At 36.7% G+C, this 12622-nt stretch overlaps 1 protein-coding gene across 9 annotated transcripts in view; it reads right to left on the bottom strand.

Annotated features, from left to right (window-relative positions):
- The window catches only part of LOC120334479 (uncharacterized), a 62934-nt gene that overhangs the window by 37505 nt on the left and 12807 nt on the right, over positions 1-12622 (bottom strand). For 8 of the 9 annotated variants that reach the window (XR_013480656.1, XR_013480655.1, XR_013480654.1 and 5 more), the window contains 10 exons: positions 12301-12381; positions 9749-9841; positions 9218-9322; positions 7155-7359; positions 6295-6374; positions 3319-3469; positions 2548-2625; positions 1434-1576; positions 950-1018; positions 361-489 (listed from right to left, as the gene is read on the bottom strand). Coding sequence is in view for 4 of the 9 variants with exons in the window: in XM_078120569.1 (XP_077976695.1) it covers positions 361-489; positions 950-1018; positions 1434-1576; positions 2548-2625; positions 3319-3469; positions 6295-6374; positions 7155-7359; positions 9218-9322; positions 9749-9841; positions 12301-12381 (1134 nt within the window). In the remaining 5 variants the exon portion in view is untranslated. The remainder of the gene's footprint in view (positions 1-360; positions 490-949; positions 1019-1433; positions 1577-2547; positions 2626-3318; positions 3470-6294; positions 6375-7154; positions 7360-9217; positions 9323-9748; positions 9842-12300; positions 12382-12622) is intronic. The other variant, XM_078120572.1, reaches the window with a different exon arrangement.

The raw sequence follows: 12622 nt of genomic DNA, 5'->3' as shown, positions 1-12622 counted from the left end.
TGTTTTATTGTGGCTGATACTATACATAGCGCAAGGCAACAACTAAGAATCATATAATGATAGGATATGATTCCCCTGCTTATACCAGGAAGGAGGAAAGACAATAGTATATGTCAATTTGTCAAACCACACCTTTTGTCCGATAACCAGTCCCTATTGTGTACGGAATTACTTATCCAGTTATTTGTTTCATATGCATGGACTTGTTGTAGAAAGCCATAACTGACCAGCGGTTACGTGAACCACCCTACAGCGACGACTCCAGAAATCCTCTCACCCAAAATTATACAGGATAATAATAAGAGGTAGATGGCAAGCGTATTCTTAGCGGCCACCGATTTAGAATCTTCATATTTATACCTCAAATGTTTTGCTGATATGCGTCGGATCATTCTTTTCGTCTCCCACAATGTCATTGAAAGTGAGATTACATGCTCTTGCAAAACTACATGTCTTTGGTTTTCCACTCGGCCACTCCATTAGGGAAGTCTGTAATATAGAAAGAAATGTAGGATAAAAACTTTGTTGAATAACGAAAATATCAATACTAAATTATGTATATATTATAGTCTTATAGATATGAAGTGTGTCGTCCATAAACCCCCTTTACAATTTCAATTTTTTAATGAAGTCAGTTTTAATATATCTCAACCAGGTTTGTTGTTTTCCAATCAGTTTTTGTTGAGTATTTTTACTTCATTTGATATATCTGTGAGAGCCTAAACAATATATGGTATCGATAAATTACCTTTGTAATTTTCAAATTTTTTGGTCAAGTATATGAGGTAGAATACATACAATTGGAGCAAATGTGGGAAACAACATTCATTGAAACAATCATGACAGACATGTGCATGTGTATTCAGCATCTGTAATTCAGATGCTTCTGTGGATAATTACCCTGAGTAAAATAGTTCAGAAATGATAAAAAATGTCAAACAGTACTCACATATGTTACTTCGGATCTCACAACTTCAGGACTACTGGCAGAGTCGTTAGATGATGAAGTTGAAATATCCTTAAATATGGAAGAATTAACGGTATTAGGTAGGCTATGTTATGAACGAATGGTTCAAAGTCTGAAGAAAAAATTGAGTTGACAAGCAATATCTCGATGTATGCATGAGAATTGAAGTCTAATAGGTTAGGGTTAAGTCACAATTTTATTCCGATTTTCCTTATTTTATTTCTATTAGGAGTTCGGGGATTGTTTGTGTTAGCCAACTAAATATACCACTTGCCCATCCGTTACACAACTTAAAGTAGGCAAAAATTAGTTACCTTCATATTGGTACACATACTTCTGGAGCGCCCATGAAGCAGTTTAAGTCACCACAGAAAACAGCTACGAGGTAGTGAATTCCATAACTAGAGGTCTTGAAGATAATTGTTGGCATAAAAATTTCAGAGTACAGAAGTAACTGAGAGCAAACCTGCATGTTATAGTTGGTACGTACATAAAGTGGTGATAAATTGGGATTGTCCTTTTTGAGATAAGTCTTAATACGTTTGGGGGATTCCCCCGTTTCCATTTTCCTTATATGTTCTTTCAACCAACCCGGGTCAGAGCTCGTATCTGAATAAAGAAGAGTTCTAGTCATAATATGTAACAGGTGGGCATGATGACCTAATGGTAAAAACTTATGGATCTGAACATATTGTGATGCAGGGGCGATGGGCAGCCAAGAAATACTAATTACAGAGTTAGACCGTAAGTGGATCCGCCTGGTTTTCAAATAGACTTGAGGGTCTTAAATGCTACGAAAAATTGAATAAATACTTTTTTAACATTTCAAATAGGGGGGGGGGGGTCCGACCCTCGATGCTCTTGTTGCGGTCGCAGGTCGAAGTTCTTGAATTCAATTAATATGCATGCCTGTTGCCTCACAATTGGTGTTGGATCCTAGGTCAGCAATGTTAAACAGCGAAATTTCCAACCTTTTCAGCTATAGTAGCTAAGGAAGTCATGCTTGGTGTGGAAGTCATGTGAAATAGCTGCCTGTTTAGTAGATTTTTTTAAACGAACATATCACATTCATATCGGCTCGTTGGTGTGGCGCATCGTGTTAAGCGTCAGGAATACACTTGCCACCGCTCCTCTAATTACTCTGCGTGGATTCGCAGGTTCGAATTTCATGCGGGAATGATTATGTGCGAGAGGATTGCTGGACACCTCGCCGCCGTAGGGTGGTTCACGTAACCACTGGTCGTTCAGTTACGGCTTCCTCCACCATCAAGTCCATGCTTCCGAAAATAAATATCTGGCTAACTAATCCCGAACCCGACCTGGACTGGTAACTGGACAAGAGGCCGTGGTTCGCCATATGAATATGCTGTCTTATCGCCTTTCCTCTCCCCCGAGATAAATATGTAGATTCTATCCTATTCTATATAATAGAAAGAATTGAGTTGTTAATTAATTCAACTAAAAACCTGGACTGGGGGGATGATTGGGAGGACATGGCTTGCCACATAGTCCGATTAAAATTTAAATTCCCTCCGCGTAAGTGTGGAGTTCTATACAGTAACAAATAAAAATAAACTCACCAGAGGTAGAAGATGAATCATCAGAATAGAAATCAAATAATTTTGTCTTCTTTTTGCGTTTAAATTTTTTATTTTTTCCTGCAGAGCAAAGATATTATCAATAAAGAACAAAAAGTATTTTTAAACTAAATTAACGAATTGTCGAATCCAGTTCATTCAGTTGTAAAATTTAACCATCTCAAAACATCTCCTAAACTTATTGAGTCGAGGGTCAAGTCTCCCTCTCTGTTTGTCAACTCACATAGTCGAAAAACTTCATAGAAATGTTAAATGTCAAGAACTTTCAGAATTAGCTTCATTTTGAGACCAGATTATTGAGAGATCTAACTTTGCCAGTTGAAATAATATTTATTCAAACATTTTTTTTCAAATTTAAAGCAGGGGTGTGCAGCCTTTAATACGAGAGAGCCAGATACAAATAACTGGGTGAAACCACGGGCAGCATCTTTACTCAACATAGACCCTCTAGTAGTTGTAGGAACAAAATTTTGGTTATTGAACTTACGACATGCGTCGTCTCTTTTCCCCCCAGCTAGCTGTTAGGGCATTGTATCGTTATAGGCATAGATAATAAATTGGACTCAGCTACAGTCTTTGCAATGCAAAGGGATTAAACTTACTCTCACATAACAAATTAGAAAACTCACTTTGCGAATCACATACCATTCAGAATGGGCACTTCTCCGTAGGGCTGCACAACTTTTTATTGCAGGCTGCACACCCCTGATTTAAAGCATCAACTCTAGTTTTATTGACTCGAAAAAACTTTACCTTTCTTTCTAAGTGATATTACCGGCACACCTTTCTTTCTGGGTGATATTATCGGCACCTCGTTCTCTTCACTATTCAAACCGAAATCATATACATCTGGAAAAACTTTAGGTCTGTCAAAAGAAACTTTAGGTCTCTCCTTTTTCAATATCTATATAGAAAAAAAAATAACGAAAAAACACATTATTGACATTGAGTTGAATTTCCTGGTCGGTCGTTGTAAGGTAACCCTATGTCGTGTCACATTAATTTTAAGGTTGTTTGGGAAATCAATGTCGTGTATTCGCTCTATTGACAATCGCTGTTTTGAATTAATCGCTGTCGTGTGGCCCTCTATTGACAGTAGGGGTGGGCAAAATCGAAAATTTTTTTCGAATCGAATAATTCAATATTTTTAACGAATACCGAATAGTCGAATAACGAATATTTTTTGTCAGCTGATAGTCTTTGAAAATCAAATAAAACATTGAAAAATCGTCGGCATTCACGTCGGCAACATTTATTATAGGTATTGAGGATTGATATCGAAACCCAAATTAATTTTACACCAATTTTTTGAGTTGGTTTTGGTCTTACTTATTTATCAACTTTTGTAAATTTGCCGTCAGAATTTTAAGCGAGCGGTAATATTATCGATACCGAGATGCAGGTATTTATTGAGATGATAATCAACTTCCTTTCAAATGCCTTTCTACGATGTCTGTGTTATTTTTGTATCAGAAAGATAAACCTCGCAAAGCAATTGCATCAATCCTGAATGTTGATTTGAAATATGATTGAAAAATTAGACAATAAAGGCAATTTCTACGTGGTCATTAAACGAGAAGACGTTAATAAACAGCACTTCTTGAATGATATTTTATTTAACATATGCGACTTAATGCTAAAAACATTTAGCGCTCGAGTGCTTTTGTGCCGAAAAGTGGGTCAGACACTTATTGCAATTAATTTTTTCGAGTTTCAACGTTTTTTTTTAACAAAACAATTTCCTGGCAAGCATTATAGCTAAAATCGTTTCAGAGTAATTCACAATTTTACTTACGGAATTTGCAAATTCACCTTTCACTTGACGATTTCGATGATGTCACGTCCTAATTATTAGTGCAAAAATGTTAGAAATATACGAATGTAATCATTTACGATGATGATAGGCGCAACAATTCGCAAACGAGACAGTATGCGCTGTAACATCGAAATTCACGACTGATTTTACGATCTACTTTTGTTCACGATTTTATTACTCAACCCGCCATGCATGACCGAGTAAAATGTTCACATTTTCAAAACATTACTTGGTCACAGATGGAAGGAATCACTGAAGAGCTCATAGAAAATTCATTAAATGGAGTTTGGCTTGTCATTTCTTTTCTGGTCATAGCTTATGGGCGTCATGTATAGTTTCTCGAAAACGCAATTTCAACTTTCGTCATTTTCGCAATTTCATCATTTTCGATGATCACTTTTATGTTCGGGTCATGCATAAAACGACTGATACCTAATTTACGTACCGGCGCGGTACATGTTTTTGCGAAGTAGGGAATTGAAAGATTCGTTAGGCGCAAAAAGAAAGCAAATCACATCACAACGCAAAAACAACGATTTCTCAAATTTGTCGCTTTTGTCTGCCAGCGAGAGCTGTAGGAGCAAAGTGCCGCAGGTCACGTGGTACCGGATATTTGAATAGTAAAATGCCATTCGAATAATTTAATATTCGATTCGCTATTCGTTATTCGAATACTTTGCCCTAATTGACAGTCTCTGTTCTCTATTGACAGTCGCTATTTGAAATCCGAGCCGAGAAGATGTGAGTTTTTCAAAATTAAAAATGATAGAGGTGAAATTACTGGCTCTGGGAAGCCTAGTAAATATGAAAGCAATTTCTCAAAATTATCTATCCAAAGATCCACTCAATGAAGAGTTGTCAATGAGCTTAATGATTCTTGATAATGAAAACAACTTTTTGTTTAAAATGTTCAAAATAAAAATTCATAAACAATTACACGATCACAAATTCCAATCCTGCGGAGGAAACACATCAATTACACAGTTTGTTTGGTGTCTTGCTTTAAGTCAACATCTCGTACATACATTAGAAATGAATTAAACGTTTAAATTGAATCAATACCATATCTGACCTAGTGACTTGTGAGTGCCAAGATTTAATAAATAATTCACCGACATTAGCGCTAGAAATAAGAAACGGCATCCAAGCCGGATCCTTCAAAAGCGAATATGTTTATAGGTAACTAATTTTCAGAGGGTGGGAATCGGATTTTTATATTTTCATTTACCTTCTCCGTCCTGAACAAAACTCTAAAAACTGGCAGCCAATAATACAATCACTGCTATTTTAAGCAGAACTGAAATATTTACAGTTTTGATTTGTTCACCCTATTGATATACATGTGGTGGGCTAAGCTGTAGAGCTGGCAGCATATAAATTTGCCGAAAATTAGGACAATTAGCAACAACTCTAGCAATTTTTAATAAGTCTGTGGCCAACCCGAAAATGTTTGTTTGCGACCTCGGTCTGAAATACTTGTAAAAAAGGTGGGGCCTCCGAAGTATGCGAACCAAGATGGCGGACATCGGAATGTAATATGTGTACTAGGTTAGGGTTAGGCCATAATTTTAGGTATAAATACTACGGGAGGCTCTTGGCTAGTCTTCGAACTGATAATAGGACTAAAATAAGGAAAATTGGAAAAAAATTATCGCCTAACCCTAACCTGTTACCCATGTTACGTTCCGATGTCCGCCATCTTGGTTCGCATACTTCGGGAGCACCCCAAAAAAGGCTATCTTTAATGCCATCAATGAATAATATGTGATTTCAACTTCGAGAGTGGTAGCGCATTATTAGAATTCTTAGGCTTGCCTACCCTGTCTATCACACACCGAATGAGGTTCTAAAAGCACTATATCTACTGAAACTCCATAAGATATCCTACTTTCGGATACGAAAATTGATATTACCTTTCTCGAATTTGCATTTTGACTTGTGACAACAGCAGAAAGAACTTGAGATTGGGATTCAGGAGCAATGCTGTCGTTCACTAAAAACAAAATTATAAGCTTAAAGAGCAATTGTTTCTATTTACTGCCCTGATGAAATGGTCTCCATGGTGTTAGTGAAGGGGGCGGAGGGTTAAAGTGAGAAGAAAAGCATTTTTCTGTATCATAGACAGCAATTTTTTGTAGCTTGAAATGATTTTTAGACCTTCAAGAGTAAAATTTGACGATTTTCGGCCCCCAGACGAACCCGTAACTGACACAGCCCAACTTTTCAGAATTCCCGTCCAGAATCGAGAATGATTTAATCGTATTCTCTGTAACAAAGTCACAAAATGCCAGAAGATAGTGTTTGAGTAGAAACAAAAGACTTATCGGAAATTGACAAGAAGGATTATAGTTTGACACAATTCAAGTCATCTGTACTTCCAATGAAACACAAGGTTGGGTTCAACAGAGACAGAGCTTCAACAATAGAATAACAACATGGCTGACATGGTCAAACAATGTCCCGCAGGCCAAATCCAGCCCGTTGAGCAATTCAATCAGGCTTGCCTATTGCTGCCACAACCAAACTAAAACCAAATTTTGATGTTTCAGCTGAAAAAATAGCTCAAGGAATTTGTCAAGATTGTGATTAAATTTAGTTTGTTTTCCTGTTTTGCTTCTATAACACTGTAAAAATTGTTCAAAAAATGTAACATTTCACTCCTCACTTACATGGCTCGCCAGGTGGATGGGCAACATTTACGGCCAGAATGAACCGGTGGTAATCACACCTGACCATACATAACTTGGTAATCAATAACAAAATAATTCCATACCTACTACAAGATCATTCTTCGATTCTGACTTGCTAGATCTTGGCAAATTCCGTATCATAGAAGCTGAATGAGTTACTGATGATGCTGGCTGGTTTTCTCCAATCACTTGGGAAGAGATAGATCCTTGATGAGGTTTGCTGGAGGTTGCCGGAGTCTTACGAAAATCTCGTAACAATATACTTGATAGCTTTGATCTTTGAGATCTCTGCGATGGTAGATTAACGAAATCGTTATTGAGCAATCGCTGGCTTCACTGCTACATCGAAGCAATGTTTACAATATTTAAAACAGGTCCTGAATACTTATATGAAATTGGTTCAGATTCTGGATTAAAAATTGTGACAGCCACCCCAGCTCTAAACGATTTCATAGTATGATGAATACTGTTTTAATATAACTAATGATTCTTGATAATGAAAACAACTTTTTGAAAAAAAAGTTCAAATTAAAAATGCACAAACTATTACACTGTGCAATCATAGTTCCATTACATTTGAACCCACGACAATTGCACCTGCATACTATTGCACTTATGGAACTTATTTTATACGAATATTTGAACCCATACTAACCCTAACCCATGGATTTTAGCACCCTCATATAGATTGAACCCGCGGATATACGGGTGCGAATGAATGCTTTGAAATGTACGGTCACCTGCAATCACAGATTCTAATCCTGTGGGAAGAAACACATTAATTACACACAGTTTGTTTGGTGTCTTGCTTTAAGTCAACATCTCGTACATACATTAGAAATGAATTAAACGTTTATTAAATGGATTCAATACCATATTTGACCTAGTGACTTATGAGTGCCAAGGTTTAATATATAATTGACCAAATATTTGTGCTAACAATAAGTTTGCACAAACGATAACACTGTGTGAATTCGCAGGTTCTAATCCAGTGGAGAATGATTATGTGCAAGAGGATTGCTGGACTCCATGTCGGAATAAACTCAAACCAGACATGCAGTGGCGCAGAACTGAAAAAGTCGCCAATAACGCGTGCAACGCCTACCACTTACATCGCCGATTGTTTTTACCATCGTGACGTGTTATTTAGACCTAAACGCCTTAACGTTGGTGTTTATTCTCTCTAATTCACAGATTTGTGCAACGATAACGACGATAATTATTTTATTTTTGTACTCGCACGGAATTGTGCATCTGGTGAGTTATTATACGTTCATCGGCGGCGAGATTCCAAAAAAAATTAAGGAGCAAATTGAAACCTAAATATTTTAATCGAAAAGTGACAATATAAAAATACTGAAAAGAAAATCGTAAACAATATAAGTTTTGTTGAGGCTCGCAAGAGTCAAAAAACGCAGTCAAAAGTTTTTTTGGTAAGTGTTTAGAAACATATCGTCACTAAAATTGAAACACAGCGAACTGTGGGCGACATTCACCTTTTTATCTATTACTTTAAAGTTGCTTTCGAAATAGTTCGTGTTAACATTAAACAAGATTGAGAACACGACTCTTTTCCGGTTTGCAGAGTTACAAGTACATCTAAAAATTGTCAAATTCGCAAAAAAAGCAAAAATACGGATCAAAACAATATATAAACGGGCAGTTTACCACATTTTTATGTCTGCGGAACGTCGTGGTATTTCAGAGTGGCTCTTGCTTTGTCGACGGCACCACAGTTTAAATTGAAAATAATTAAATTAATAAAGCAATACATTTTAATATGCCCGTATTCAGTCTAGAAATGCTTTTATTTTGACGTAAGAAGTCGCAACCGCTAGATATTTTGGACACAAATAAATTAATACATAAGGACATTTTGGAATCTCATAGTTGTCATGGATTGAAAGTTTTACGCGACAGAAAAATCATTATAAGGTGAAAAGGCGGCTCTTTTAACGAGCGCATAATCGCAGTGACTGTTTCAGACGGCAATGGAAAATTCAAATTTTGAAACCCCCCCCCTTTTGAAAATCCTGGCTGCGCGCCTGCTGACATGGACTTGTAACCGGAAGAATGGCGTAGTAAGTATTAGGTTGTCTAATCAGCTTTGCTCTCCCATGGATAAATATGAAAAGTTTATCCTTACTTCTGATTCCGAAGAAGAAGATGTCTCCAATAATCGCGCTCCTTGACTCTTCCTTCTTTGACATATTTTTACAAGTTGGTCTGGGGACGGTATTAAAACCGGATTCTTAAGCAAATATATTTATAGGTTACTAATTTTAAGGCAAGAGTGAATCGCATATTTATATTTCCCTTCTCTATCCTGAACAAAACTCTAAAAACTGGCAGCCAAAATTACATTGATTGCTGTTTTAGGAAGAACTAAAATATTTACTGTTCTGATTTGTTCACCCTATTGATATACATAAGAGAATCAGAATCAATAATCTTTGCTCAAAGTAAGCTCATGCACACGAGACCGGTCTACGAGCTATGGATTATCGCTGAAGGTAGTGATGCATTAGAAGCCAACGGATGCCAATTGAAGTCGTTAAATCCAATACCATGATGAAATATTGAAATTATCCAAATACAATTTTTTATAACGTGAAATTCATCTAAAAATCTTATTAGTAGCAGAAAACAGTCAAAATTTCATTCAAATTAAACATACCTCATCCATACAAGTTGGAGCATCTCTGACAGTTTCAATAGGTTTCTCAAACACATGAATCTCTAGTTTTTTCTGTTCAGTTGAATCTCCAGGCTATGAAGAGCAGAATTTTTAGGCAAAAAATAACAAGAATAATCAGTAACCACTTGATACCGAACGCAAATGACTACATAAATTTCCAAAAAATTTACTAATCACCATATAAATAATGTTTTATGTGTAAATCACTCCCTAATTGCTGTTTTCTTGATTGTATTGACATGAACTGCTTCAAGTTTCGCGTCAATCGATTCTTACGCATGATTCTATACTAAATAATTTAAGTAACTGCGGTCACAGCAAAATTTCTCATGAAAAATCCCATTCACTACCAGTTATTACAATTCATGTTTGATCACTTTTAGCTTTATAGACATTTAATGAGCCTAGTAGTTCATACAATATTTGTTTTGAGTAGTCTTTTCCAGTATATTTCAACCAGCAAAATCATAAACGAGAATATTGGTTGAAAACCGACTTATCGATCGATAGTTAGGGGATCCCCCAAAACAGAAACTGCAGTTTCGATTCATCCGCTCTTGCGCACTGCGCATCGCACACACACACTCGGCGAGTCTCAAAATTCTCTCGCTTTACAAAAATCTAGATCACTATATCAATAATTGATTGATAACTCGCTAATTATACGACATAATACGCCCAAAATCAATAGGCTTCTGGTCCGAGATAAGATGAAAGCACATGCAAAATCTGGAGCAGATTCAATCTCGCTTTCGTGAGATATCGCGTGCATCTAACAGACAAACAGACATACAGACAAATACCTATCAACATACTTACCGATTAAAATCGATAAGTAACAATACATAGGAGGGTTAGCACACAGATTTACTTAGGAAGGGAAACCATCGGAAACAAAAGCTGGTCATCGGGCGATTGGAAGAAAAAACATATTATGTGTTATGTGACCTTTAAAAGGTGCTGCTACTGTTCTGGTTTAGTGAAATCGAATCTTTAATGTATCTGCTATTCGCAGAAAGTGTCGTTTTGCTGCCTTCGTGAATAAAGAATGCAAAAATAAGTAGAGAAGGCATTTCTGGGTGGAGGACCAATATTGCTTATCGAGCCACGACACCCATATGTATTTTGGGTTACCTGATAGTTTATAATAAAATGAAATTTTTGAATTTAGAATGTCTCCATCAATATAACAATAGTTCGCATAAGAATCCTGTTCTGAGCAAAGATAAGAATGCAAAATATGGCAACACATAATTAACTCACTATAATATTATTCTTAGCTCTTGTTCTCCTTGCTGACTTTCTTTTCATTACCAATTGGAGTCAAAAACTTATTTGAACTTATTCATATAGTAACTGCTGTAAAGTAGGTAGTAGTAGTCTTGTGAACACATGCTTAAAATCTCAAGTTTCAAGTTTCAACGCCTCGTCCCTGGCACTCTGGCAGTACTCAACGTAGGACTAAAAAAGTATATAAAGTAGCTAATCAATGCAACGTACACCCAATTTGAAGAATAGTAAGTAGGCTCATCTCTGAGCAAAGTTACAGCAATCACTGAATTTCTATGAGTCATTGAAACTACTAAACTCTGAAGTTGAATTAATCAACGAGCTATGTCTCACTGGGAGTTAGCTAGTAAATGGGATCCTAGGCTTGCCAACAACGGATGCATAACATGCCAGCGAATGCCGCTAAAACTTGGAATATATATCTTGTTCTTACTTTCATAAAGATTCCTACCGGAAAATATTCTAGAAGTTATTAAATGTCAAGCTCCTTACGGGTAAAATTCGTGACCAAGTAAATCCTACTTATTTCTATTATAAGGATGTCATTAGTTTAGTTACAATATTATATAAATAAATGTGTTTGTTGAACCCAAAGCAGAATACAACATTGCTGGGGTTGTACCTATTAAATGTTTCCAGTTGACCAACTAAATGAGCTTAAATGACGCAGACCTACAATACTGCAGAACAGATAGGATAGGATTTACATATTTATCCCAGTGAGAGAGGAAAGCCGATAAGACGGCTTAACCATATGGCCAACCACGGCCTCTCGTCCGATTACCAGTCCATGTCGGGTATGGGATTAGTTTTAGATATTTTTGTTTTTCGAAAGCATGGATATGATGGTTGAGGAAGCCGAACTGACTAACGGTTACGTGAACCGCCCAACGACGACGAGGAGTCCAGCAATCCTCTCGCACATAACCATCCCTGCATGGGATTTGAACCTGTGAACCCACGCAGAGTAATCAGAGATGCGGTGGCGAGCGTATTCCTAACGCTCAGCACGATGAGCCACCCCCCCGCTGATCCAACTGAATATCAGCATATTAAAAACCAACTGTATTAGGGTCATAGGTTAAAATGCAGCCACTTCAAACAGCATTGGGTAGGGTAAGTGAAGAACAAACTATAAAAATTTGCGGTTTTTCAAAAGCATTATAGTTCCTACAATTCCTTAACAGCTTGCCTAGAACCTTGTTATATTGCAAGTGAATGACAAAAACAAGCATCCTCACCTGAGATGGAGGCAAAGCTTCAGGAATATTAGTGAACAAGGGATTATTTCTGCTTGCGTGATCAGAGTGTTGGCTGTGACCCTGTGAAAATTTCAAAATATTGAAAAAAAAGAACAGAAATAAATTGACTAATTTAAACAAGATAATCACTTGTTAATAGAACTGTCAGTCGAAGGAACACATATTTGAAAATATTATCAAAATCCAATATTGAATGCGAGGCAAAAATAGATTGATCAGGATTTTCACAGCATAAGGTAGAGGAAACTCAACGAGGTGATTGGATCATACCGTGCACCAGTTGCCAAAGTGCACCTAGATT

Source organism: Styela clava, chromosome 15, assembly GCF_964204865.1.
Source record: "Styela clava chromosome 15, kaStyClav1.hap1.2, whole genome shotgun sequence".
NCBI lineage: Eukaryota > Metazoa > Chordata > Ascidiacea > Stolidobranchia > Styelidae > Styela > Styela clava.
Note: the sequence above shows the minus strand (reverse complement) of the source record. Positions and strands in the feature narration are given on the sequence as shown.